Genomic DNA, 26,397 nt, shown 5'->3' with positions numbered 1-26,397 from the left:
CCGACTGAACCCAATTTTGGGCCACCTCGACAACGCCTACATGTCCTGATGGTTGAGACGAAAAATAGCCATTCCTTGGCTAGACCTGCATCAACTTGAAACGCTGACTTTGAATGTATCAGCAGTCCCCAATAAAAAAAAAGCTCGCCTTTAATCTCCGTGGAACTGTCCCGACTCGCTGACGGTAATGAGAAAACATGATGCTGGGGAGCAAAAACATAGCCCACTAATTGGCAGTATTGTGGGAATTGTAATCGCGTTCGATACGTTTAGCGAGCCGCAAAGAGCTATGAGATAGTAAACGCGTCGGTCCCGAAATCCCGATGCCCTTTGGGACCTAGAATGAAGCTGACAACGTCGGTGATAGTGCGCAACACCGAGGAAGGTCATGGCTTTCAGACGTTCCAGATTGAAGCCTGCCCCAAGAAACTCCGATGTTAGTAGGGTGCTGCTGAAGTTAAGTGCGATTCACTTGCTGTCCGTTATCGGCCGTACAATGTATAATCATTCGTTATTTTTGTGTTAAACCACTCTTGAGTCAAAATTGAATGTTCCGACTGCTCTAAAGACACCAGCTACCGAATGATTAGCTGCGTAAAATAATGTCTAATCTATAGCTCCGACCCCATCAGAGTTGGCCATTCTTTTTGTTACGAAAGAAAGTTTCTAGCGATTTCTGTCAACATACTTGACTAATTGTTTCTCTGCATCATAGCAACCAACGTAAAATGTCAAGTGAATGCGCGTATAGCAAATTTAAGGCATTCAACAAATATTGAAGCATAAATCGAACATGTCCCTGCACAAAATTCAAAAGTTTGCCTTTTCGAAGGAAGTGCAAGAAGCCATCAAATCCGAAATGCTGCAGGACACGAACCCTCCAGGTGAAATCTACGAATGTGCTTCCTCGTTAAACGAAGAGACTCTGCTCAAGACAACTATCGACGGCGAAGAATGCCGACTTCCGTTTGAGGTACTGACGATGGATTCAACACCCGATCTCCCGTATCTGGATGAAACAGGCATTACGCGAAAACCGTTTCAATGTCCCATCGGCTCCTGTCAGGAGCGCTCAACACTCTTTATGTTTCCAATGCACATTTCCTACGACCACAAGAACGTGCTGATCGAGTCGTTGTGGCCGAGTGAAACAAACAAGGTGCTTGTCGATCCATATGCTCCCGAAAGTACGCAACCGCACTGCCACAAGTTGTACCTATTGAACGGCAAAATCAGGTAGGCTATCAATGCCACGACTCCTACACGTGCTTCAACAGCTCTTCAATTATTCCACAATTTCCCAGAGGTCGTGGAGATGACAAGAAATGCGATAAGCTCCCGTTCGCGTTGATGTCCTCGAAGATCTCTTGCATTGGCTCCGATCGGTTCATTCTGTGGGTCACCGGACCGGATGCGGGTAAAACCAAACGTCAGCACTACACCCTAGAAGCAGGCCGCAACCAACCAGCCCGATTGCTTCCATACGCCGTTGCCTTCAGTGAAGGAATCGTTCCATTGCACAGCTCACAGGACGCTGAGGAGATACAGCAGATGGGTGTCGGGCTCGTCATTCCCTGGTCACAACTGGATGCTCTAACCGACAAACGGACGAAGCTTCTGGAAGTTTGCGTGCATTTCCATTGATAATTCACCGCATATTGATATGCAAATTAACAACCCTACGACTACAGCTAACAAAAAATCCTTTGTCACTTCTTTGGCGTTCTGACAACGTACGATAAAAGAAGAACAGCTCTTTTAAAGAGATTTTTCACCTCGTCCAGCGGCATCGAATAATTCATCAGCAGCGCCCCAGAGAAGGGTGGCAATCGAGGCTTATTCACACACCCTCTACAAATGCCAGAAAGGGAAATGGTCTGGAGCGTTGAACTCAACTCCCAAGTCATCGGAAAACTCCAAGACACATGCCAATCTTTTTCCGGTCATCGATCTGGATAGATGCAAAATATTCTACACCCGGAACATGACATTCGGCACGAGCGACATCTGCTATTCAAACCGAACCGGATATCCACCAAAGTTACAATAAAATCGTTGCCTAAAACGTGACCAGCCCATCGTTCTCGTTCCGGTGTGTCTCATCCGGTCGCTGGTTCCGATTCTAAAAACCGCTCTATGCAAATGAGCATCGGGGGTGGGATCTCTCCTTTCTTTATTCATGCAATCTGTCCTTTTCTTCACCCATATCCTACGGCGTTCTGACGTCTGGCAATCGGATCTTCGGTGTTTGCGATGTTCATGATCTTCGATGCACAAGATGGGCAAACATCTCAATCCAAACACTAGGTCATTCTGCGACTAGCACACGCCGATTGGAATGGATCGGTAGCTGTTTTTTTTTTGGCATTTACCATCGCCTTCCTCGGCAAGATGCTGCTCCCGGCAATCGTAAGCAGCGAAACGGAAAGAAACAAATCAACCATGTGCCTGTCTTCCGTTGGCGAAGGCAACATCCGAGGACGGCGGTATGCCAACGAAGGCGACAATCGCCTTGGTGACGGTAGCTGGCCGAAATAGTGCTATCCAAATAGTGACACACGCCACGTTCGCGGTGCAACCGGCGACTTTGTATAACAAACTTTGGCTACATTCCTACATACCTCTGCCCGTTTCGTTGTAATCCGTTGCTTGCACCGGGTACGGGTGTGTTTAGCCGTTGGCACTATTTAGACTACGGATCGCTGTTTTTGCGATACCGTTGCACTAGCTGCAAGGGTTTTGTGTGTGTGGGCCAAGAAAAACATATTATGCGTTTGTTACGTGCTTCACAGTCATTTACACACCACTGGTTACCATTTACTGGTACTACGCATCGTTCACGTTTTCGTAATAATTTCATCAACAAACTGTCAAAACTACTAATAACTGTCAAAAATTAATTCCAGCAGATGGCAGCACAGAAGCGATCGATCGTATTTTCATGCTATTTTGCTCGTATTTTCATGCCGATAAAATATTTGCGCCATTCCAACGCTCGCTAACTGCTCAACAGAAACAAACAGCACCGGGTTTACTACATTGCTTCTCGACCGCACCACATGGGGGCCCATGATTGGAAACATAATAGTGCTGGCGGCAGCGTAATTCTCACAGTCCGCGACCCCCCACACGAGTTGTTGACGGAGCGCACTCGACTCTGTCGGTCGGGAAAAAGGGGTGGCTTGCTCAGGGCCCCAGGAAACGCGCGTGTGCGCGAACATTGGTGCGACTTGGCGCGGAATGTGACAGCGGATGTTTGCGCGATGCCGCCTCGTGGCGCACTTGCGAATCCGCGCACACGATCGCGCGCGGCCCTCCCGGTTCAATTAAAGCAAATTATTTATAAACTCATTTACATTGTTATAATTTTCGCGCGCTCGCCCGCTGGTGCACTAGCACACCCTGAAGAGGATCGTCAGCTTGGGTAGGACACAACGCGAAGGTAACACCGTGGGGTGGCCCTGACGAAGTACTCCCTACCAACCGGTGAATGGTTCTGGGGCAAGAAAAGCCCGAGAAGGCGAATGGAAGAAAAACACCCCAAACGCGTAACCTCCCTCAGTGGCAAACCGATCGGGACACGCGCTTCGCTGGCCACACGTTTGTTATTCTAATGATCACATACACATGCATACAGAGCCGCCCTAATCGGACTTTGGTTTCCCGCGGGTCGCGCGCCATGTCGTGCGGGTCTTCGCCTTCGTCAGCTAATCGCGAACTTGAGAACTGTCCGCACAAATATGGAAATGACCCAGGGAAAAGGAACGCGCCCGACTATCGTGACGGGTGTCGTCGGCCAACCGAGGTCAATGGAGGTTAGGGCTGTGGTCCGGTCGCGGTCCGGGCAACTTAGCGATGCGTGTAACTAAGCTGAGCAACTTATTAGCTTGGCTGGGTGACCGTTGAAAGACTGCGATCGTCCGACCGACGCTTGGTTCTTGGTTGAATTGAGACCCTTGCTTTTTGCCACAGTTTGTCGGCCTTTTATTCCATCTAGCTTCTCTGGGGTTGAATTGCATAATCGCCACGGTACTCGGATTTCGCCGATATCAGCAGCCACTTTAACTTTAACTATAACGACAAACAGATAGACCTTGGCCCGAATTGACGAATGAGGACTGGTATCGGTAGCTTCCAATCCGAGAAATAAATATTCATCGGGACGGTCCGAAAGAGTCTCCCGGCGTACACACGAGACCCATAATGATTTCGGAAAGTTCCTTATCCACAGGAAATGTGGTCATCATCCATCAACGCCCTGGACGTTAGGTGAGTCGTCACCAAAACTGCCGAAATGGTTTGCTCATCTCACATTCACCCAGCGAGCAAGCTTATGTAAGGGTCACTGAAGCCTTTTCTTGTGCAAATGCCAATCAACAGAGAAAGCCATCGCGCAAGTCGACCTAAAGGGGATTCTGCCCTCGCGCAGTTGCTCGGTCCAATACCTGGGCTGATGCTGATGGGAAATACAAAAAACCATTTGAAATGCAAATGCTTCAACCCAGCAGATGCTGTGGCTGGAGTTCGCGCAATTTCCTGGACGTCAGGGCGTGTGGTCAATGCGTGAGACTTTATTCATGCACCACCAGAAAGGGCGCGATTTTTCAGTCACTGCCCTCTGGCACTCTTCGTTGGACGCTGATATCGGAGATCGAAGAAATCAATGCTCTGATCGATGGAAGGGTGCACTGACGAGGATTTTATTAGCTTTCTCTGGTTTGTGGATCTGCTCGGGCTTTACACCTCAACGATACTGAACTCCGCCATCATGCAAGTCGTCTGGCCCTTAGAGGTCACGTCGAAGAACGCCTTCCAATCTCCGACGAAATCGGGAGGAATCTCGAACCCAAAGTCACCGACCGGAAGCATCATGAACGACTCCTCGTGCTGGAGAAGAAATCGAAGCGAATCATCACAAACACGTGTCTTGAGGTTGTACTTAAGAGGTGGTCTGTGGAGCATTTACCCCTTCGCCGAACGGACAATCCTTCTTGCCCATCATGCTGGTGATGACGAACCACGGTTCCGTGCTAACCTGCAGCAACGGGCAGATATCCAGCACCTTGCGACCCAGCACGGCATCGTTCCATTCGCCCTTCTCGAGTCGCTTCGTGTACACGTTGACCTAGGACCGTGATAGAGGACACCGTGTGGTTACGCCACTGACCTGAGGTACCCGACTCGAGTCCTCACTCACGTACTCACCTCGACCGGACTCTCGAGGGCACGGTTTAGCTTCACCTTGCCATCCAACACCATGCTGTCGTTTTCGTCCGGAATGACCTGCATTTCCGACAGATCGAGCAACATCTCGCTTCCGTGTGTATCTGAGCACTTCTTGAAGGAGTCCCCAAACTGCACCACAAATTCGCCCTATACGTTGGAGGGAAAAATCGAAAGATCAAACACCATATCGTACGAGTGAGCCACGGAAATGCAGAAAGAACCTTTGCCAAGCTGAGGCACAGCAACACCGTCAGACTGACGAGCACCGGAGGGATGAAGCCAGTCAACTTCGTCATGTTCCAGCGAATATGTCCGCGAATGTGTGAACACTCGGACCCTAGAAACGCATGGACTGCCCTATGCGCGTGGTGTGCGGTTATTTATAGAACTTGAGCATTGGCAATGCGAAAGGGATTCATCACCGACATCACCCACAAATCTGCTCGCTGGTTCCGTGGCTGAGTTGTTCGGATTATCTGCGTTCATCGAACAAGCTGGAGTCATGTTTCGTGCGCGCACATTCACCTCCGGAACATGCCCCCGTTTACATGAACGAAGATTTTTGATTATTTTGATTTATTTCCTACATCCGGATCGTGCTCGATTCGGGATGCTCGGTGCTATCGTAACAAGGTTTCGGGGAATTTTACGTATCGTGTTTAAGTTCCATTGAGTACCACGTTGTATGGTCAGTGGTCAGATTTGAATCCGTTATTTCCCTCCATGGCCTTTGACGACAGTTTCCCAATGATTATAACACTGATTATAGCTTTTTAAATGAAAACTGTCGACTCGTTAGGGAAAAATGAAGGGAAGCAAAGAATTTGAAACAGGACATAGTACATCCTTTGTTTTCGATAGATGGAAATTACTTTATGCGAATACCACTTGGAAGATAAGTTGTTCCAATATAAGCAATTTACTACGCTCAAAATGTAGTTACGGACATAGAGAAGTCGACATCATCACCTGTGTGATGATTATGCTGCAACAGGTGTTATTTCTTGGGCAAATATTATGCCTTACGAGTATTTCAACTGTATAGCTATTTTTTGGAAATATATTTAAAATTTTCTAAACTTGATAACAATGGTTAGGACTTTCTGTAAAACGGTTTAGAGCTTTTGATTTGTTTCGAACGATTTGAACCATCGAATACAATTTCAAAGGCAATTTAACGTAACTAATAATTGCTGGAATAGGATACGAAAACGAGTTTAAAACAGAGAGAAATAGAGAGAGAGAGAGAGTGAACTCAGCCATCAGCCCACGGGAAGCGAAATTTAATTTAAGACCCAACAAGTTCGCACAAAACAAAAGCACCCGGACGCGCCTTCCGGAGCCCGCCACCCACATGCACGCCACCATCAGCGGGTCGTTTGAAACGGTGAAAAATGGCCTCCGCCAAGTATCGGCCATCAATCACGGCCCCTAACTGCAACCGACCGTCCCGACTCACCCCAAGTGGGGCCACTAATTGCATTAGATCGCCAGCCACTCGTCGACATCCCCTCGAGTGCCACCCCCACCCAAGGGGTGGCAAAAAAGCGCCTCAATCAAGCGGTCACCTGCGCGGCCAAATAAAATAAATACTACAAAGCAGGCGGCAGCAACGCACGCGGGATCGCGAAGCGGAACACGCCACCGTGCCAGCGTGTGCACACGCGCGCACTCGCGCGTGTATGTGTGTGTGTGCATGCTTGCGTGGTCCCAGCCGAGGGTCGTCGCGAATGAAAAATTATCTCAAAATCGCACCATCGCACGTTTCCACGCGCCTTTTGCGCGCCGGACCTGCCATAATTACGACAAAGTTGCCGTGTACTTGTCCGCCCGCTCGGGTGCCAAGGCGCGGTTCGCGGTCGTGCGTTCTTTTGTCGTCCCCACTGACTAATAGGTGATCCGGGGGAGGGTAGGGGGTGAGGATGGGGGTGAGATTGTTTAGAGAGAGAAGAGGGTGGAACGTGGGGTTTCCCGTCCAACAGGGCGGCATGCGGCAAATAGCGCGATTCCACACGAACGCTCGAACGCATCGCCGGTGGTCACTGGCGAGTGGAACCATCAGGCGGGTGAGTGTGGTGGGGGTGTAGCGGGAGACTGAAGGGTGGACCGGGAAAAGGCACTGATGGGTGGCTCGAAAAGCGCCGCCACCGTCGCCAAGACGTGCGACACAAATAAGCGTGTGCTGCCGTCGGTGAACGAAACAATGCGCCGCTGCGAAGTGCAGGTCCCGCATTACTCACCCTCTGGTTGTTTTGTGGGGTGGGGTGGGGTGTGGTGGAGTGGGAGGTGGTCGTTGGGGTGGTGACGCGCCTTAGGTGAGGCAGGCTGAAGCTGAGCAAACATTGTACGGTCGCGTAACGACGGCGGAAAGAAGCGAACGCTTTGCGAAACACGTCGGAAGCTGTTCGTGGAGTGATCGAGCGGCCAGGAGGGTGACGGAGAAGGTGATGGAAAAACGTTTTCCTCCCACTTCCTCCCACTGGCTGGGTGCTGGGTGATGGATTCGATTTGGCTCATGATGCGGTCGGTGGCAACCGAGCGCCTTTTTGTGACATTAGCCGTTCCAAGGGATGGTTTTTTTCCAGCTCAGTTGAGTAATGGCTGTTACAAGGCAGCGTTGATCGTTTTTCCTTTGATTCGTCGCAGGGCAGTAGAACATAGTGGAGCAGTTGGGAAAACTTCGAACAAATGTACATTTAATTCTCAGTAGCTTGTTAGACGTTCTTGACAAATGTAACTCAACCTTAAATCACACAAACATCTTTGTAAAAAGGGTTGAGTATGATTTTCGACAACTTCTGAAACTATGGTTCGTTTATTAGCCACATGATCATCAGCTTACTTTGTCAATAAGCACAGCGGTAGTATGATAAATCACAAAACTCAAATGAGCGTAAAACCTGTTACTGAATCGCTCCAACATATAAACTAAAAAGCATTATTTATGACTAGTTTTAGCATCGCACCATCGTTTGTAACGTAAATATAAATGCACCACATCAAAGCCACTCCTTTCCAAATCGATCACAAATCAATCATCTCGCGCATCGGCTAACTAGCGCACTCAAATGCTAGCAGCAAAAGGGTCCCATCGACACGAATGGTGAAAAGAAGGGCAAAAAAACCAGAGGGATGAATATTTAATTAAGCCATCGCTCCATGGCGATGCAAATGACGCAACGTGCACGATTTAATGCACTTGCTGCGGGTCGTGCTAATCCAGCCCGAAATCTCTGACCACTTCCCCGAGGGCAGGCACACAGCGGGTAGAAGGGATCACGGTAAAAATACTCTCTCATCCACCCCGACAGATAATCCCAACACCACCATAAGGTTCACCGATCACTGAGCGGAAACGATCGCGAGATTCAAACGCGGGGGCTTTAGGGCACGCGCGCCATTCGGTAAGCGGAATGGTGCGGGAAAACTATCGCCCCACGAGCCGACCGTGAGAAGATGACACGAAACACGCCGCTGGTGGGTGGTGGGTGGTGGGTGGTGGGTGGTGGGTGGTGGGTGGTGGGTGGTGGGTGGGGGTGAGCAATCACATGCAAACACACAGAGCCACGGCGGCTCGAGATCCGGGCGGTTTCCGCGTGGCGCGACACAAAGTGCTACAAAGTATTGAGCCTCTCGCGACGTAACGAGTCGCGATGCAAACGGGCCGACACCGACACCTCCCTCTGCCACCCTCCCCCCTTCCCATGACACCCTTCCCCTCCCACAGGACCCCCCTCACCACCAACGCGAGTCCCCACCAACGGGCCTAATGATGCCTTTGCGAGCACGCGCGCACGCGCAACCACTAGCCACGGGGACTCGCCGGTCGTTTTCGAACCGTTCCCACGTTTTTGACCGAAACCACCCTTTCCCACCCCATCCATCCACCCCTATTCTCACCCCACCCATTCACCCACCCACCCAGCACCCCCCCGCGAGCTTCCGTGGGGCGAGTGAGCGCGAACGTGCACGCGGGTTTACCACCATCGCGTTGTTTTTCGCTCGCTTTCGCCAGGCCACAAAATGCCCGCCCGGTCACGGGGGGAACTGATCGGTTTCCCGGCACCATTCACCACTGGTTTCCACCCCTCCCTGCTCACCTAGAAGGGGGCTGTCAAAGTCGGATCGAAGCGTGAAACGATAATCTCCGCCGACCGGTGGCCCGGCTCGTCGTCGCCGCGGCTCTAAACGCGCCCCAAAACCCGGTCCGGGTGGCGAGATTTACTGCGCGCTCGTGTCGACACTGTGGTGAAGGAGACGGGCAAGGTATGAGCGGGGGGATTGGGGGGGGGGGTTTTCCTCGCTTCTCCTGTGCCCCAACCACCAGTCGCCAGTACAAACCCACCCCTTCCTGAGACGAGCTCGAGTGCGGACGTCAAAAGCAATCGATGGGAGTACTTTCGACACATTTTGACGAACGACCGCTCGGAGCACGCAACGGAGGCTATTTCGTGCTCTTTTTTTCCACGTTTTCGTGGGGCCACAAAACGTGCCGAAACCGGGGCGCTACATGCGCGCACATGTGGCCAGCCATTTGTGGCCGTTTGGCTGGTTCTAATTTCGATCCTAATTGCGCCCGCGGGAACCGAGTACCAACGACTTCGTAGGCAGCAATCGGCAATCGGTGGTTTTTCACCCGTCTGTGCTTCGGGAGCTTTTTCCCGTTGCGTGGCAGGTTCGCCGGTGGGCTGGCTGGTTGACCTTGATGAAGTGGGGTGAGCAAATGGCGCACGTGCGCCAGAACCGGCGTGCTGGCAATGGGAATTTAATTCACTCCCGTGCCACTTGGGATGGTTGTTTCCCGAATGCGGTGTTGATTCGCAACGCACTAAGGTGTCGGAATGGGAGCTGATGAATAATGGACTGATTCAAGCACTGCGTAGGGCATGCTTTTATTGTTCACTGGTTACTGCTTAAAGATAATTGACTGATAGTGCATTTCTTCGTTGCGACGAGGATTTGTTGATGGCTAAATAACTTTTTTTACAACAAAAATCTGTCGAAAAAATATCAACGTACTTCAATGAAGTGCAAAGAAAGCATTCCAAGACCTCCAGCATAATCTAAACGGACACTTTTTAATTCCAACTGGACTGCAACTGGATTGCAATGGGATTCCTGTTTGAAAATAAATGAGATATATGTAAGAAAAAGAATATGGTAGAACATTCGTTCATTTCCATTAAAAGATCAAAATGGTTTGTAAATGTATTTACTCATCATATAACTCTTTTTTCACGTGTGGTAAGATTTTCGATGAACTTTTACCGATTTTTCGTGAACCTTCGATACGAAACAATTTCAGTGCAAATGTTTGAAAAATGTTCGGCTCGAATGTAGGACAGATGGGTGGTCTGACCGCACAACATGTGAAAACAAATTGTTTTCCCCACGACAGAAACATTCCACCGTAAACAACTACCGCTCAGCTTCACGCTGCTATGCTTCCCGTTCACGCCACCTCGTTCGATCATAACTAATAGCCAAAACGTCAATGGCATGCCGACACAATGTTGCTCATCTTTCTCACCAAACGATCCGACCACAGGCCACGGGTGTCGATATTTGAAAATCCCACCGCGAATTCCCTCGCCCAGAGGACGGCGCGGATGAAAGAACGATTCAGGCAACGATCGTTAAATTTAACCTCACTTTCCGGTCCGGGGGCGCTACCGTTTTCCCCGGCTAGGGGTACGGAAAAGCAACGGCTGCTCACGCGCGCATCCCACCCCAGACGGACGCAACCAGCCCCAGCTTTTATAGCGAAATTATCTACGCCGTTTTCGGCGTGCCGCCTCTAGGAGCGCTGCTCCGATCCGGCGTCGTAAATCGTTCCGTTTGTGCGGCTTTCCGCGAGCTTAAGCTTCACCCTCACAAGGGGTGGCGAACCATCCGTGCTCCAACCGGCTGCTGTAATGGCCACCGGCACCAAATGTGCGGGCCATAAAGCCGGACAGCCCGATAACAAGCTCGCTGAAATCGGCTCGTTAGTCATCGCGCAGTGTACGTCTGGGGGTTTTCAGAGCTTCACGCGGGCCACGGTTGGAAATGCGTTGGAAACCGATAAGCACGTTTTGCGTACCGGCCGGCAGGCAGCTTGAAATTGATTATTGGCCTCTGAAGCGGTCGGTGCGTGCATGTGCGATAAGATGGCACCGGTGGCTGTGGAACCGACAAGCCTGTTTACGATTTGTTTGCAGGTACTCTGAGCTTCAATGGTAGAGGAGACAGCCTAGCGTTATGTTGGACTATTTTTGAACAGTTTTTAATGAGAAACAATTGCTGGAAAGCTATGAAGTTCACTTTAGAAGAACTATGAAAGATAAATTAATTGAAAAATCGTAACAGAACACGTTGATTTAGTTTCAATGATATCAAAACATATTTGTCTACACTCATGTTTAAAATAGACACTTTAGAATTACAAGACTCCTTTATTATTGGTGTTTATTTTCAAGCGTTCTAGATCATAGTTTTATACTTCTCATAACCCAAATAAAATCCATTGCATTTAATTTTGCATACACTGACCAGCTAAATAATCCGGGTAACGGTCAACTGACGTAAGAATTAATTTGCTGCACGGTTTGCATGCTCTATTTTCCATCAAGGAATCCATCGAGCGCGATCGATTAATTCCTGTGCGTCCTTAAGTCCCTCTCAATGTACTCCTGCCAATAAACCACCCAGGGTAGTTTCCTCTGCGTTCCGGATTCAGAATTTCGCACGTGACGCTCGAAAGTGTGCGTGAGCTGGAGCATTCATTCTTTGCCCTGATTTATTCTGAGCTGATTTATTCTTCGCCACACCACCATTAGGTTTGCAAATGGCGCTATTGGGGGTGGAACGAAAAAAAAAACAAAGCACAAACCACGGGTTGTATGGAACAGAACCGTCCGAGAAGGGTTTATGTGGGTTCAAGGGATTTAACCAGTCTGGAAAAGCGTCCTATTTTCGAATGCGGTTGTGTCGCTTCTCGGCGCCCCAAAGGATAGCAGGACGCGCGTACATCACGAGACATCAGCCCACAAGGACTGCACGTCACGTGTGGTGTGGATCGAATTTGAATTCGAATCGTGCGATACGACTGTCGAACGTCTCGTGCGTCCTTAAGTAGGTCGTCTGCTGCTTGGGAAATGATTTCCCAGTCATCCGCCCGACGAGGATCGTTATGCGGCGTCTCGTGCATCCGGTCGGCCGATGCAATAAGCATGCGTCACGTGATGATTCCTTATAGACGGATGGAAGATTACGTTTACGTGCCTAAGGAGGCAATGGAGTTGGTGTCCTGAGGGAGGATGTTTATGTCAAACTAGCGCACAGTGACTTCTATATATTTTGCAAATGTAATTCAATTTATCAGGGATATCAAACAAGGATAATTTTCAACCTGTTTCAAGATTCGTGAAATGTTTCACATTTTTCGATCCCTAACACATCGGTGGTCGTTTTTGGAAATCTCACACTATTTCTGGACACGTTTCGAAAGGTCGAGAATCACCAGCTGCCAACGGGTGCCTATTGCCATTTGCACTTCTGACAACGTCACGTGACCGTGCCGACACCGACCAACGCCGTCACCATTCCCAACCACCGATGTATGCTTGGAGATATATCTGATCGCTGAATACCACCACCGGGTGCGAATATTCGCGATGTGACGCGAACGGCGGCAAGCACACGTTCCGCGACATCGCGCATTACAATGCAGATTAATGATCTATTGTTTATGTGAAACAGGGCGCGCGCATTAGCCATTCGACGGTGGCGTACCTGGTGTTACGAGTCACGAGATATTCTGGAATTTCAAATTTTAGTCGGCTCTGTTACCATGTCACACGAATCGCGTGAGCGTGTGGAATATGCATGCTCTTGCGTGAAACGTGCTGCATCAATCAGGGCGCAAGCGAGCCGACGAACGGTGGCTGAATTTTTATGTTTTCAAACGATCGTTTTAGTTGGCGCCAGCAGCTGCTTTGGGAAGCTGTTTTTTTTTTGTCCCCTACAAATCTGATGATGCGCAGAGAACAGAAACATTTTTAAGCTTCATCCATTAGCACTATTAGCCCTCGAAGAGCTCATAGATGAGAGTCTAAATTGGTGGAACTGACATGATATCAACCCTAGAAGAAGGCTTAAAATTAGACCCAAAACCTCCAAAATAGACCAGCCAAAGCAATGCGATCTGATCGCTCTTACGATAGACGGACCCAACAGTCGCTTGGATTCGTCACAGACCTAGAGAACTTTGAACTTGCTCTATTCCACCCAGCAACCAGTGAGCCGCGCGTTTGAGGTCAATTCAGTCGAACGAATTTTTGCGCCGTCTCACGATCGACCAGCGCACGGTGCCCTAATCAACCAGCGAACGTGTAAATCAGCCACTCGAGGGACGCACTGTGGGGAGCTCCATCAACACCGCAAATCTGTCCGCTAATGCCTTCCATCGCACCTCAGCACCTCTTATGGGGGGGGAGACCCTTAATTTTTCACACCTGTCGCTCTTTGCAAGCTCGTGCGCGCGTTTCGGGGTCTTTCGATTGGCGGCCCACGGCTCTATCGCTAAATGATGACCGCTCATCGCCTCGCGCACACCATCGAACGGGTCGGAAACGGGCACGAGCCACGCGAGGCATCGCTTTGGGGTGGAAATAGCACTCCCCCTTCGAGGGTGGCCAGAATGGGGTGAAAAAATAAAACATCATAAACCGACAACTCACGTATTGACGTCAGCCACGCATCGATTGCGCTTGGCCTCGTGCAGAAAAACTCGCGCCCCAACGCGGGAGGGAGGCAGGAAAAAAACACCCACCCGCCCGTTCGCCTCTTCTACCCCTCTGCCACCGTCTGCCACGAGCGGAAGTAGAAGAGGAAAACCCGATCCGTTCCGTTCATAATTCGCCGTTTGGTGGTGACACGTAGCAATGTGGGTAATTTATTTAACCGATTTTTCGCCTACGGACCGGAACTGCGGAAATGATAAACCCTTTGACGACCTCCCCCCCCCCTTCTGTCGGAGGCTGCCCTTGGCCTCCGGAAGCCCACCAGCCCACTCCAGCCCTTGCACCCAACAACCCGTGAAGGTCACGGAAGAAAAAGACAGATTGTGTATGTTTTTTTAAATTGTTTGATCATATGTTGCAGTATGATACCGTTTTATATTTTCGATTTATGCACATCAAGCCCTTCAAGGGGGTCGTTGTGTGTGCTAGGATTTTCTGTTTTATATTAAAAATAGCGCTTCTGTTTTTATACATAGGATTCTTTAGGACACTTACACCGCTAGCTAGTGGCTTCGACCCTAGTCTAATGCTCAATAATATATAAAAATAAAATACATACATATCGTTCTCCTACGCAATAGCATATAAAATACATCTCACTCCCTTGGTGCCTTACGAACTATCGCTCATTGCTACAATGATTGCTCACGGTTTCTTCCGTACACGGTACTCGCTACGCTAAACCTATGCTGACCTTGAAAACGCGGTTCAGGTGAGTTTTTTGTTTCGTTTTTTTTTTTTGGGAAGCTAACATGCCAGCGTTTCTATCATCCCTGCGCTCGCGCATACCATTTCAGTGGGAGTTTCGCGACTTTTCTAACAAATTTCAAACAATTCTGGCACAAAAAAAAAAGCTAATCCATCCTAATCGGTCCTCCCATCGCGGGGAGCAATAATTTAGCGAATCAAAATTAAGTTAAATTTTAAACGTAAGTGAATGAAAGAAGAAAAGCTCGATCGGACCGCGGCACGCACGTAGTGAAAACAAAAAGAAAACTAGCGCACGCACTGTTGCAAGTTTGGAAGCCCGTTTTCACGCGCGTGCCACGGCTGATCTCACTTCGGAAGACGTTGGTGATTTTTGTCGCATCGTTGACGTTTTGGTTCTTGTCCCAACCCCGTGCCTAAACTAAAGCCCTACCACGCGAACGAAGCTAATCATCACACGAAGCTGCGGTTTTTTGGAGGTAAAAAAAACGATAATGGAAAACACAACATCCTTGGCCGCACACATACACAAACAAACACACGCACGCGTAAAGCTTTCTGGTCGCACTGTGTCCTGGCCCATTGGTCCTTAAAAGTTATTCACAGCATCACGATTCGCCGGGATGTGGCTCACACACCCGTACTCGCACACACACACACACACATGCACGCATCCTTCTCCTCACATAACCGCGAGGCCATTTCGGTGCATGAGATTTTCCATGAGTTGACGAAAAATCGCATGACCAGCGCCCCGAGGATCCGCCGTCCGCAAGGGAAAGCCACTGCACTGCAGCGACCTGTCCGCTCCGTGGGGCGTTTTTTTTTTGTTAGGTACTGTTGTGTTGAATGACTCCTGTTCGCCCGCCCTCCCGAGTGGGTGGTTTACCAGGGGCGCCATGGTTTGCCGTCATCGTCCTGCTTCATCTCGTGATCATCATCGTCATCATGGTACGGTTTCTTCATGACGAGCGAGAGCGGACTGTCGGGGCTGCTGAAGGACGACGACGAAGAGGACGCCGACGAGGAAGCCGAGGACTGCTGGTGGCACTCCATAGGTTCGTAGTGGGAGTTGGCAGGGCTGGGAGGTGCGTGGTACGGTGATGCAGTAGCATGTTCACGCGGGACACGATCGTACAGCGAGGACGAACCAGATTGGCTCGAAGATGCTGATCCTGTCGAGGCGGTGCGGCTCGGGATGGGCACGAGTAGAGGTACGGGTGGTTGTTGCTGCTGCTGCTGCTGGAGTTGTTGGTGCTGCTGCAGTTGCTGGAGCTGCTGATGCTGTTGCTGGGCTTGGGCGGCCGTAGTAGGCAGGACGAACGCAATACCACCATTCGGGAGCTTGGTGGGGATGAGTTGAACGCTCGATCCGGCCATGTAAACGCTACCGTTACCGGCCTGGATGGCGCTAAGTGGGGATGGTGGCAGTCCGTACGGGTGGCCAAGTGGGTGGCCATGTTGCTCGGGTGAGCTCGGCGGGGACGGCAGAATATGTTGGGGTGGCTGCTGTTGCTGATGATGGTGATGACGCTTGGGTAGGTCCGATTTGCCGTTGATGCAGTTGCTAAGATGTTGCAACAGACGGCGTTTCACGTGCGGATCCATCTCTGGGAAACGACCCACCTCTTGGGCGCACTCGTTGAAACCGGCCTTGAACTTGTTCACCACTGACGGGTCGGTTGCCTGCGACATAGCGCTCTGTTGGCGCTGCAGGTTCTCGAGATGCTTCACCGTCATCTCCAGGATGTCGGCTTTTTCAAGCTTCGAGTGACGTGCGGGCTGCATTGGAAAAGGGAGAAAGAAAAGCGATGCAAATGGTTCATTAGTCTCGAGAAGGTACGTGGGATTTTTGTGTAATTTTTGTTTGTTTGTGTTGAGTTCATTTCCTCCTTCCGATCGAGCTAGCGCGCATTAGAATACTTACGTCTTTCTTCATGGCGTCGAGGATCAGCGTCTTCAGCTCGTTCAGGCAGTTGTTGATGCGAGCCCGGCGCCGCTTTTCCATGATCGGTTTATTGCTCTATAGCGGGGAAAAGAGAACAAAAAACAGAGCGCGTCTATTAATTAAATGCTTCCGGGACACTTGGCGGGTTTGTTTTGCAGCCTTTGCAGGCGATAAGATTAGGAAGTCGTTCGCAATCGTGAAACAAATGCAAACAAAAAAACCATTCGAGTGCCAAAATCACCATCAAATGTAGGCTTAAACGCGAAGTTGAACGAAAAAAAAATCCACAAAAATACCACACAATTAACTGCAAGTAGGGAAAAAAATCAGACCCACGAACTATCTCGCAAAGCGCGATGGTGGTCCCTCGTTAAGGTCGCTCCTGTTGGACCACTTTCAACTTTAATGGCTGAGATAAGGGTGTTCGCGCGCGCTCGCCTATTAACAACAATCTTGGCTCGCCGTTTTTTATGAGTTGTTGTTCCATTGCTTTTTTTTAATGTGTGCATTCGTTGCGCTTCCTCTCATTAAAAGTAGCTTTTTTTTTGCGGCCGCTTTTGTTTAGACACTTACCCGTCGATTATCGCTGGAGCGTTTCACCGGCTCGGCCGGTGGGATCTGCGTGGTGGCCGGAGAACCGGCGACCTGTTGCGCGGTGGCTCCGATTCCGGTGACCATCTTGACACTTGGATGTTTTCTGTTGTTGGTTTTTCACACTTCACCGTCACACTTGGCGGCTAAAACCGTGCTTTTCTCACACTTCTCCTGCAGCTCAATGCTGCGTTTGCTCACGTCTCTGGTTGTTCACACACAGCGCTTGTACACTTGCGCTTTTTACTTGGCTTTGCTCAGTAACGGGGAGGAAAATCCTATTCCTTTGATCGTTCACTTCGTTCGCTAACTGCTCATTTCCACCACAAACGATGATCCGCTTCCGATATCCTTGGTCATGTATCTTTTCTCGCGTTCCACTTCAAACAATTCACATTCGCTTTCACAAAAGTAAGGCACAGTAAGGCAAAAGAACAAGGCACTTGATCTGCATCCAGCAACCGGAACTGTGACTCGTGTGTGCGGGTTCACTTGCGTGCGATCTTTCTCGTAGTCACCAGTGATCTGCTCGCATCACTTCCGTTCCGTCGTTCTCGACCGCTCGAATTGAACTGAATCCAAAAGCAAACGTTCACGACTGCACCACCGCGCTCTGGGTCGAGTTGGGTTTGCCGTGAGTTGGGAAAACGGAAACTCAACAAAACTAGGGCCAAACCAACGGGCACGTCCGCGCGATCCAAGGGTGGTTTGGAAAGTGAGAGCATACTCGCTCGAGCTCGCACAAATCACCTCAGATCGCAACAGGCACGGATTTTCTGCTCTGCCTTCGCTGCGCTCTCTCGCTCTCTCACGCTCACGACATACGCGCTCGCGCCAGCTCAGAGGTAGAGATTTGCGGGCGTGTGAGAGCGGCACCGAGTATGGGCCGACTCATTGGAGCGAGCGAAATGGCGCGTGCGAACGTACTGCTAAAGCGCAGGACGAAAATGGTCGAATCCTTCGAGGTTTTGCGCCCTCTAGAGGAGGAAAGCGATGTGCCTGGGACGATCGATCCTGTCGTCCTGTCTCGTTCGCCTCTACGGGACTATGGCTGGAGCTGATCGCACCAAATCAAAGACCCTTTCGATCGCCCTTTCGCTATCCTGCTCGGCCTCACAGGACGACGTTTTTTACGGACTCAGGTACCCGAGGGAGAGAATTTCTGGATCGATCCCGCTTGGGACGGGTAGCCAAACAGAGATGGAATTACAGAGAAAGAGAGTTGAATGTGGAAACAAATGAGAAAGTGAGATGGATAAACGGGCAGGATCTGGTGAGGAAGATCCTTGCCTTGCCTTCTTTGCCTGTCACGATCTGCCCGTTTCATATTTATCCGTCCTGCCTTTCTTCTACCGCCTCGAACGCTAATGTTTTTACGGTCCCGTTTCAGTGGCGAGGACCTCTGGAGAAGTTCCACGATTCTTCCACAGATGGCAGCACCAGTATCAAAAATCGCGCTTTGTATCGTTGAAACCAAAAGGATCAATACTTATATCGTATGTTACGTACGGGGGAATGAACATTCATATTTTTACTTTGTTTTTTAAGAGCTATCCTTGTAATTTTGGTGATTAGTATCGTACTAGTTTATGCTAAGCAATTCAACAGCTCATTAGAATATCTGCCCAGGCTATCGCCGAATCATCACGTCATGTTACCGAACTCAGGATTCTATTTTTGCTTCATGCCTTCCAATCTTATACCTTCACACAGAAAATCCCACGAACTCACTCCTGCTAGCACCAGGACGATTGATCGATAGTGGGCAATGCTTTACCCAACACGTTGCCTGGAAAGTCCCTCAATTTTTTGTTTTGTTTGAAACAGCTCATTAAAAAGGTACAGAAACAAGGTGAGTTTAGCCTGAATCCTGTGTAAAAGTCATAAACGATACCCATATTGAACGTTAGGAACACGTACGGAAGTAAAGATCGTGAAGCGTGCGCGATCTAAGGTACAGGCGCTACCTAGCCACGCTTTAGGAGGAGCTGCTTCATTCTTAGAGGTAGCGAAGCTAACGGGCTTTGATGGGAAATAGTTTTAACGCGTCTAATCGGTAATGAAGCCCTTCCCGTCCGTGAGTGAAAGCAAAAAATCGATGATGCTCGCATACCGTAATTATGGGCAGTTCTCACCAAGTTCGAACAAATCGCGTGGTGACGTGTGAAGAACGATAGAGAAAAACCAAACCGCCGAAATACAATAAACGCCAACTAAAGACAAGCGAAGAATTAAAAAGCGAACCAACGAACGGACAAAAGCACCAGCGAAAGCGCAAGAATCATGGAAAATCCCTTCAACATAGCGAAAGGACTTAACCCGGTGGAGTGATGGTCGAACTCAGGCTAAAAGAGCGCATCGAAAGAGACCGAAAGTAAACATGAATGAGCTTTTTCGGACAGGAACCTCTCTTCCATTCGCTGCGTTCAACCCCATTTCTTTTCCCCGTGTCAGAACTGCGGCCAGGAAAAAAGCGCCGACTCGTTCAAAGGGCGCGCGCGAGCACGCGTTCACTTCTCCCTCTAAAAGGATGAAAATAATATCAAAAAGAGAGGAAGCAATAACAACGAATATTTCCCCACACGGCCACCGCAAAGAATAAATCAGCGCTGCAGTAGCGACCATCATCATCATCATCATCATCACTGCAGAGAGCTTTCGAGAGAACGAGTGAGATTGAACCGTGAAAAAAGGGGGAAAAAATCAAACGAGTGAGCTTTTTTCTCCTCCACGAGCGGTGCACGCGCCTCGCTGGATGGCGCCCCCTTTTCCACGAGAAAGAGAAATCACACCAGTTTGCAGTGCTGAAGTGAGACAGCTAGAGTCACGCTAGCGATGGGGAGCATCCACGCGCCAACACGCGCTCGCGCCTGGGGAAACAACGTGGTCTCGTGCGTCTCCATTGAGAGGCACGCTCCTGGCGTACGGCACACACGCGGATGCACGCTCAGCAGCTCGATCGCGCACGATCGCGAGAATTCGAGTAGCTGCTGAGAGCGTGCGCCATTGGGCTCATGAAAGAGAGCAAGAGAGAGAGAGAGAGAGAGAGAGAGAGAAAGATAACGTGGGGAGAACAGGTAGCGCAGCAGCAGCCACTTGTTCGAGCGCCGCGATGGAAAGGAGTTTTTTTTCCTCAACCACAAAAGGATGCCTTAGGGGTTGCACAGGGTGGCTGAGGCGCGTGATCGCACGCTCGTGTGTATGGGTGTTTGGGCACGCTCGCGATCGCGGTTCGAACGAGCGTGAGAAAAGAATTTCAGTGCGGAAGGCGCGCGCGCGCGCGCGAGAGCTCGCGATCGCGGCTCCGTTTTTTTAAACTATCTCGCTCGGTTGCCGTTGTCCTGCTCACTCACTCTGTCTTCTTTCGGTGCCGCGTGCCACCCTCTGCACTTCACACCACCTCTCCACCACCCACCCCACTCTCCCTACCCTTCTACACTTCTCTACCCCTAAAGCAAATGAAACGTGCCGCTGCATCAGCAACCGATCTGATTGCATTCTTCCGCGACCGTCTTGGCGGGCTCTTGGGACACTCGTACTCGGGTGGGGTGGTACTCTTTTTCCCTCCCTTGTATTCCTTTCTCTCTCTCTCACACACACACACACTTTGCGCTTTCCGTTTTCTTCTCTTGGTCGCCTTTTTTGGGTTTAAATCTGCTGCCCCGCTATTAGCGTGGCGTGCGGCATTTTCAGCTGCAGGCTTATGGGGTCGCTCGGGGCGATTCATCCGCGGATGGTGGTGGGATTTTTCAGACGATTTATTTCTCGCTCGCTTTTTTGATCGCCTGCTGCTGGTGGAGGTGCATCTTCCATCCGACCGCCCGCCGACGATGACGTGATCGGTGGGTGGAGATGCATTGCATTCTGGGCTGGGAGATGTTTTTGTTGCTGCTTCGGATCATCTATGGAGGGCACCTTCTGTGCAGTATGATGAGTTAGTGGGCACCCTTGGCAGTGGGCAGTCTGACTAAAGTTTTTCTACAACCTTTTTCATACGTTTTTACCTCCTTAATCCCTGATCGACCGTTAAATTTGGTTCGATCACCGACAGGCAGGTGTTAACGCTACCATTCGAAGGTGGGCTACCTTAAAATCCCTCCCAAAAACCATGCTAGACGACTGTTCGGCCGCACGACGACGGTATTAAAACTACAAAACCACAAACCGGAAACCGTCCGCTCCGAAGGGCGTGCTAGCCCTAAATCGTCGCCTACGCAAACAAGCGTCCGTAGGATTCTCGCGTCTTTCGTCCCGTTCTCAATGAATTTTTCGCTTTTCCACCCATCCGTACGATGGACGAAAGTCTAAAAAAACACGCTTCGCATTCTAATCGCTTACAAAAACAAATCATCCATCATCAGCCGGTCAGTTAAGCTGACCCAAGATCGGGCGAATTCTGCCGGGTTGCAGCCAACAAACTCACGACTGTCGCGAGACCCAGCCGGCGAAAAAACCGGGCAAATATTTGACCATTCGGCCACTCATTAGTGCGTCGACTTTACGAATGGCTCGGGCGTCGGGGTAGGCTCGCAGAAGAAGAAGAAGACCGCTTAAATCGAGTTAGAACAACATCCTGGTGACGAAAAGGATTTGGTGGTTCAGCTACGCCCGTTGGTGCCCCGTGAGTAGGATTTTGTGAATGAACGAAGGACGAAGGGCGAATCTATGGCCCTTACCTACAACGTACGTCTCCGGCTCAAGGATAGCACGCTTTACGGACATGTGCTTTCCGTATCCGGGCGTGATCCTGCAAGAGGAAAAGGATTCAGCAGAGGAGAAAAACCCCCGTGAAGACTCCAAGCCGGGCTAGCTCGGAAAGGATGTTTTCCTATCGTCTTTTGGGTTTTGCCCCGGATCCGGTCACCGGTCTAAACCTCTGGAATGGTCGCCTGTGGGCAAGAGCTCAGGGCGACGTTGTGACGGCGCGACTTGGCACACCTTCGGTCGAGTCAAGTTTGTTTGTTTAAGAGCGCGTTTCCGAGACTATCTCCGACTGAGCTGGGCTTACGGTGGCGTGGCGATAGGCGTGGAGACTCAGGCATTAGGACCGGGGTTTCTGCATCTGATCCGCTGGCAGACGTTGCGGGCTGGAGGCTCGTAGAACCCGGCAAAGTGACGAATGTTAGATCATCGATGTCACTGGGTTTTTCCGTTCAAAAAATGGGCCCTTGCTCTGGACTGTACTAAAACCTTCTGACATGAAGCCAATATTCAATATCTCAGCTTAGTACTAACGGAGAGTGTTTTCAATTTTTTCAAAGTATCGCAAAGTTGATGCTTTAAAGATTTCCGAAAATATCTGCAAAACAGAAACACTCTTCTCAAAACGTGCCTGCGAGCAGTCATGCAGAATAACCTCCCGAAAATGTATCTTATTTCGGCGCGTTTTATTCATCCGATTGAGGCGTGATTTCGACATTAACTCCCTCTTTCCTGCCTGCTATGCACACCACCTTACATTCATCCACAGAAACGTGTCGACGAGAGCAGCCTAAAGCGCAGAAAAGCCTACAAAATGAAGACAAAACCCCATGGATGACTTCCGCGCGGCACGATTTGCGACGGATCTCACGGATGATCGCGCGAGACGTTCGTCCTCCGCGACGTTTCCCGGCATCCCTCGCATCACCATCTTGTAATGATCGTTCGCCATAAAAGACCGCGACTGAAACGATAATGGCGCCTGGGATCGCGGGAAGCGACCAACGTTGGGAAGGACGGAAGCGATTTCTCACCCCCAGCAGGAGATAAACGCGTCCGGGCCGCGGTTTTTCGGCAACCGGACAAAGAAGCGCCATTTCTGGGTACTAGAAAAAGTAAAAAACTCCACATTGTAGCTCACAAAAGAACGAAGGAAAAGCCCAAAGGCCAAGAAGCTCTCGTCACTCGAATGCAACCGACTGCAACGTCTCTCACCGCTCGGAAGTGACCGTCAAAACGGGGTCGGGATCAGTGCAGCGGTTGTTTCTATTTGCTATTTTAATTTTCCCAGCCGCGTGCACGCTCGACTGACGAGTTTGACTCACGGCACAAAACCCAGGGCCAGGCGACGCATCCGGCTGGTGGAACTGGACGAAAACACCGACTTGCCATCCGTCACGTACTGGCCGCAAGCAGCGCGATAACGCGCAAAGGGCAGCCAGCGAAGGGCGTGTGCATTCGCGCAACACTGGCAACAAAGTGCTGGCCATCGCTTATCGGCCTTCCGAGGTTGGGGCCGACGGTTAAGGGGATGGTTTGGAATCACCAGGCGGCAACTGACCGGCTCCTGAAAGGCCACGGGAACGGTTGGTGAAAAGAGCCGCCCGAGACGCTGATAAGAGGCGCCGCCGTTGGCTGGCGAGTTCGTAGAACCTGGAAGGTGACGATGGACACGTGCATGAGCACGATTAGGTTGACGAGAGGGTGGCAAAGGAGCCCTGCAGAGAAGGCTTTCATCCACTACTTCCCACTGGTCGTGTGCGTCGACATGTGCCCGGAACGAGTATCGCGTTGAGGCGCGAAATTCCACATCATGATTAGCGTAGGTCGATAAGCGGCACCCACGAGTCCACCAGTCGTTCTAGTGCTTCGCGGTCTATTGACAATTCGGCACGGATGGAATGTGGCTCGTACGGGGGTGAAATTTTCACGTGCGTCTTTTTTGTCGGATTCTTGTAGTTACTTGCCGGAGCTGGACTAGAGCGCTGCGAGCAAACAAGTACGATGTATGAGCCATAATTGCGACAAGAGGGATATGTAATATTCGGATATTTAGTCATGGCTTTTGGTGCAATACTAGATATTTGAAAACAATATTGAAGCTTAACCGATCTCTTTTAATGCTGTTAAATTGACCATCGTTTTCTAATGAAGAAATGGAAATTAAAATAATAGGTGTACTGAAATTATTGCACTCATTTTGGTAGACAAAAAGAAATTTAACACACAAGTTCAATAAAATTAGGTACGTAAAATTAACTAAAAAAAACTATATTTGTTGTTGGTTTCAAATGCAATATCGACGAATTAAAGTGTGGTATGTGTAACACAATTTTAATGTGATTTCTAAGCAATAGAAAACACTCTTGCACTCTCGCATCGTAAGCTGCACGACCAAAGCAAGGAAAGAACTGAACTTAAATAAAAACAGTCCTTCATTTCTAGGTTAATTTTCCCAAAAAAAAAATGGACGCCTAAGTGGCAAAGCGAAATAGCGCTCGCATGCTTAATCGCTCGACCCTCGACATATGCACCGCTTTATGGCGCTTTTAAGGCTGAAACGTGCCCCCTGAGCAGCCTCGCTCGTTCTTTCTCCTCTTCTTCCTCTCCACCCAAGAGACCACCCCAACATCCACAAAGTGTCGCTGTGGGTTCGCGCGGGGCCACGCCTGACAACAATCACCACCACACGGCCGCCGGATAATTACTAGCGGCACGTTCTCGAGAGGCACCGCATTTCAAAACAGTACAAAATAACCGATTAATTACGGACCGGCTGTGAGGCGTTCTCATGTGGTGGGGTGAGGGTTGAGAACACCCGAAAGGTCTCCCACGCTCGGAAAAGCCCTCCCGCCTGGATGAACCCGCCATTTCTCGGTGGGAGTTCTAATCCAGACCCACGAGCTGATGGTATAGAGAACTGTTGCTTCGCTTAGCGCCGGCACCGACAACGGCGACTTGATTGTGAAAAATGGGAGCGGAATTCAGAATCCATCTTTTTTTTTTTCATTGTTTTGGTTGGTTCTTTGCTTTCTTTTTAATGGACGTCAACCGCAGGTGGGGGCGTTCTGTAATCGACTGTACCGGGATAGCCGGGCGCGAGCCGTGCGTATAAATTCGGTGAAAAACTAGCAATAACAGAAAATGAAAAACTGTTGTCTTCATAGCTAATGCCACGCCGACAAGATAATTCCGTCGCTCGTAATTAATGGGTAAACGCTCGCGGAAAGCGTCATAATAGAGGATGGATGGTAGGGAAGTAGTGGCATTTTTTTTTTTGCGCGTTGAATCAAATACCGTGCCCACTCTAATAATAAACGTTTGGCTAGGAGAAAAATGCCAAATGCCACTCTGCATTTCGGATCTTCCAGGAGAGCACGAACATGGGGTGAATTCCGAGGAAAAGGGCGTCTAAATTTAATGTCCCGCGGCTCCGGAGTGCATATTTTCCGAAGCATTCCGTTTCGTACGGTCGATTGAGCGATTTTTATGACGCTTCGCTCAGTGGCGTTTTGTTTCCACCGAGTGCATCGCGCCAACGCCAACGTGCCCTCACGCCGGAAGCAATTTATGGCGGTGCATAAATTCGACGATCGCACCCCTTTGAAGGGAGGGTTGAAGGGCGATTGCGATCAGGTGTTACTGGGCGGCGTCAACCGACACACACGAAGCCGTCCCCCGGATTGCAGCTGCACGTTCTGGATGCATCCACGGGGGTAGGCCACTTTCTTTCGTCATGGCCCATTCCAGTTAATTGCTGGTGGCGATGATTTCCACGTGCATCGGCTCAGCGATCGTGGATTGGCATCAACGGTTCGGTGCATATCGCGTTGCCGTGCGAAAAACAGGAAGCTTACGTCAGCGATTTTCGCTTTTCAGATTCGCCGATGGGGAAATGCACAGAGTGGTAGAAAAACTCCATTTAATAGGTCGCCCGCGTTTGAGCAGTCGGTAGTAATTTAGCAGATCTGCACGTTTGCGGCGGTGCATCTCTATTAGCAGATAATCGAGCCACTGTGGGACGAGAAGGCGTATTAGACACGGGTTTTTCTGCATTAATCAGATTGCTGGTAGCTCGGAGGGGAATAGATCAATTAAAAGGGCCAGAGAAATTTGCATCGATTCGCGACCGGAAAATAATTTCCATGCAGAAGCGCCTTGATCGTTTTCGTTTGATTTTGGTTGTAATTTATGACGACGGTGATTGCAAGCGCGCGGGCTCATGCAAAAAAAGGTAGGTGATTATAAATATTACCAGGTTTCTTCCGCACATAGTATCTGTTTTCTATCTTCTATAGATTTTCTTTTTTCGTAAATGTACTTACAGCAATGGCCTACTTATACGAGCGTGTAACAGATTGTAATAGAAAAATATAACATTTTAAATATCAGGATTTCGCAGTTTTTTTTAAAACTCTCTTTGTAAATGACATAGAAGTC

General features: G+C 49.9%; 3 protein-coding genes across 3 annotated transcripts; 1 reads left to right on the top strand and 2 right to left on the bottom strand.

Moving 5' to 3' along the window:
- Positions 1 to 793: 793 nt before the first annotated feature.
- LOC128725005 (uncharacterized) lies at positions 794 to 1,644 on the top strand. The gene is made up of 2 exons (XM_053818723.1): positions 794 to 1,236; positions 1,305 to 1,644. Exons 1-2 carry the CDS (start codon positions 794 to 796, stop codon positions 1,642 to 1,644), a joined length of 783 nt encoding a protein of 260 aa, XP_053674698.1.
- A 3,093-nt stretch (positions 1,645 to 4,737) lies between these two features.
- On the bottom strand, positions 4,738 to 5,669 carry LOC128726363 (uncharacterized). Its single transcript, XM_053820167.1, has 4 exons — positions 5,448 to 5,669; positions 5,206 to 5,373; positions 4,967 to 5,125; positions 4,738 to 4,887 (listed from the first exon to the last, which is right to left on the bottom strand). The coding sequence occupies exons 1-4, from the start codon at positions 5,520 to 5,522 to the stop codon at positions 4,738 to 4,740; spliced, it is 552 nt and encodes a 183-aa protein (XP_053676142.1). The 5' UTR covers positions 5,523 to 5,669.
- An 8,683-nt stretch (positions 5,670 to 14,352) lies between these two features.
- LOC128727779 (protein hairy) lies at positions 14,353 to 17,343 on the bottom strand. Its single transcript, XM_053821721.1, has 3 exons — positions 17,239 to 17,343; positions 16,645 to 16,740; positions 14,353 to 16,499 (listed from the first exon to the last, which is right to left on the bottom strand). The coding sequence occupies exons 1-3, from the start codon at positions 17,341 to 17,343 to the stop codon at positions 15,603 to 15,605; spliced, it is 1,098 nt and encodes a 365-aa protein (XP_053677696.1). The 3' UTR covers positions 14,353 to 15,602.
- Positions 17,344 to 26,397: the final 9,054 nt, after the last annotated feature.

The sequence above is a fragment of the Anopheles nili genome, chromosome 3 (genome assembly GCF_943737925.1).
Source record: "Anopheles nili chromosome 3, idAnoNiliSN_F5_01, whole genome shotgun sequence".
In the NCBI taxonomy this organism is placed as follows: domain Eukaryota; kingdom Metazoa; phylum Arthropoda; class Insecta; order Diptera; family Culicidae; genus Anopheles; species Anopheles nili.
This window is presented reverse-complemented; position numbering and strand designations above follow the sequence as displayed.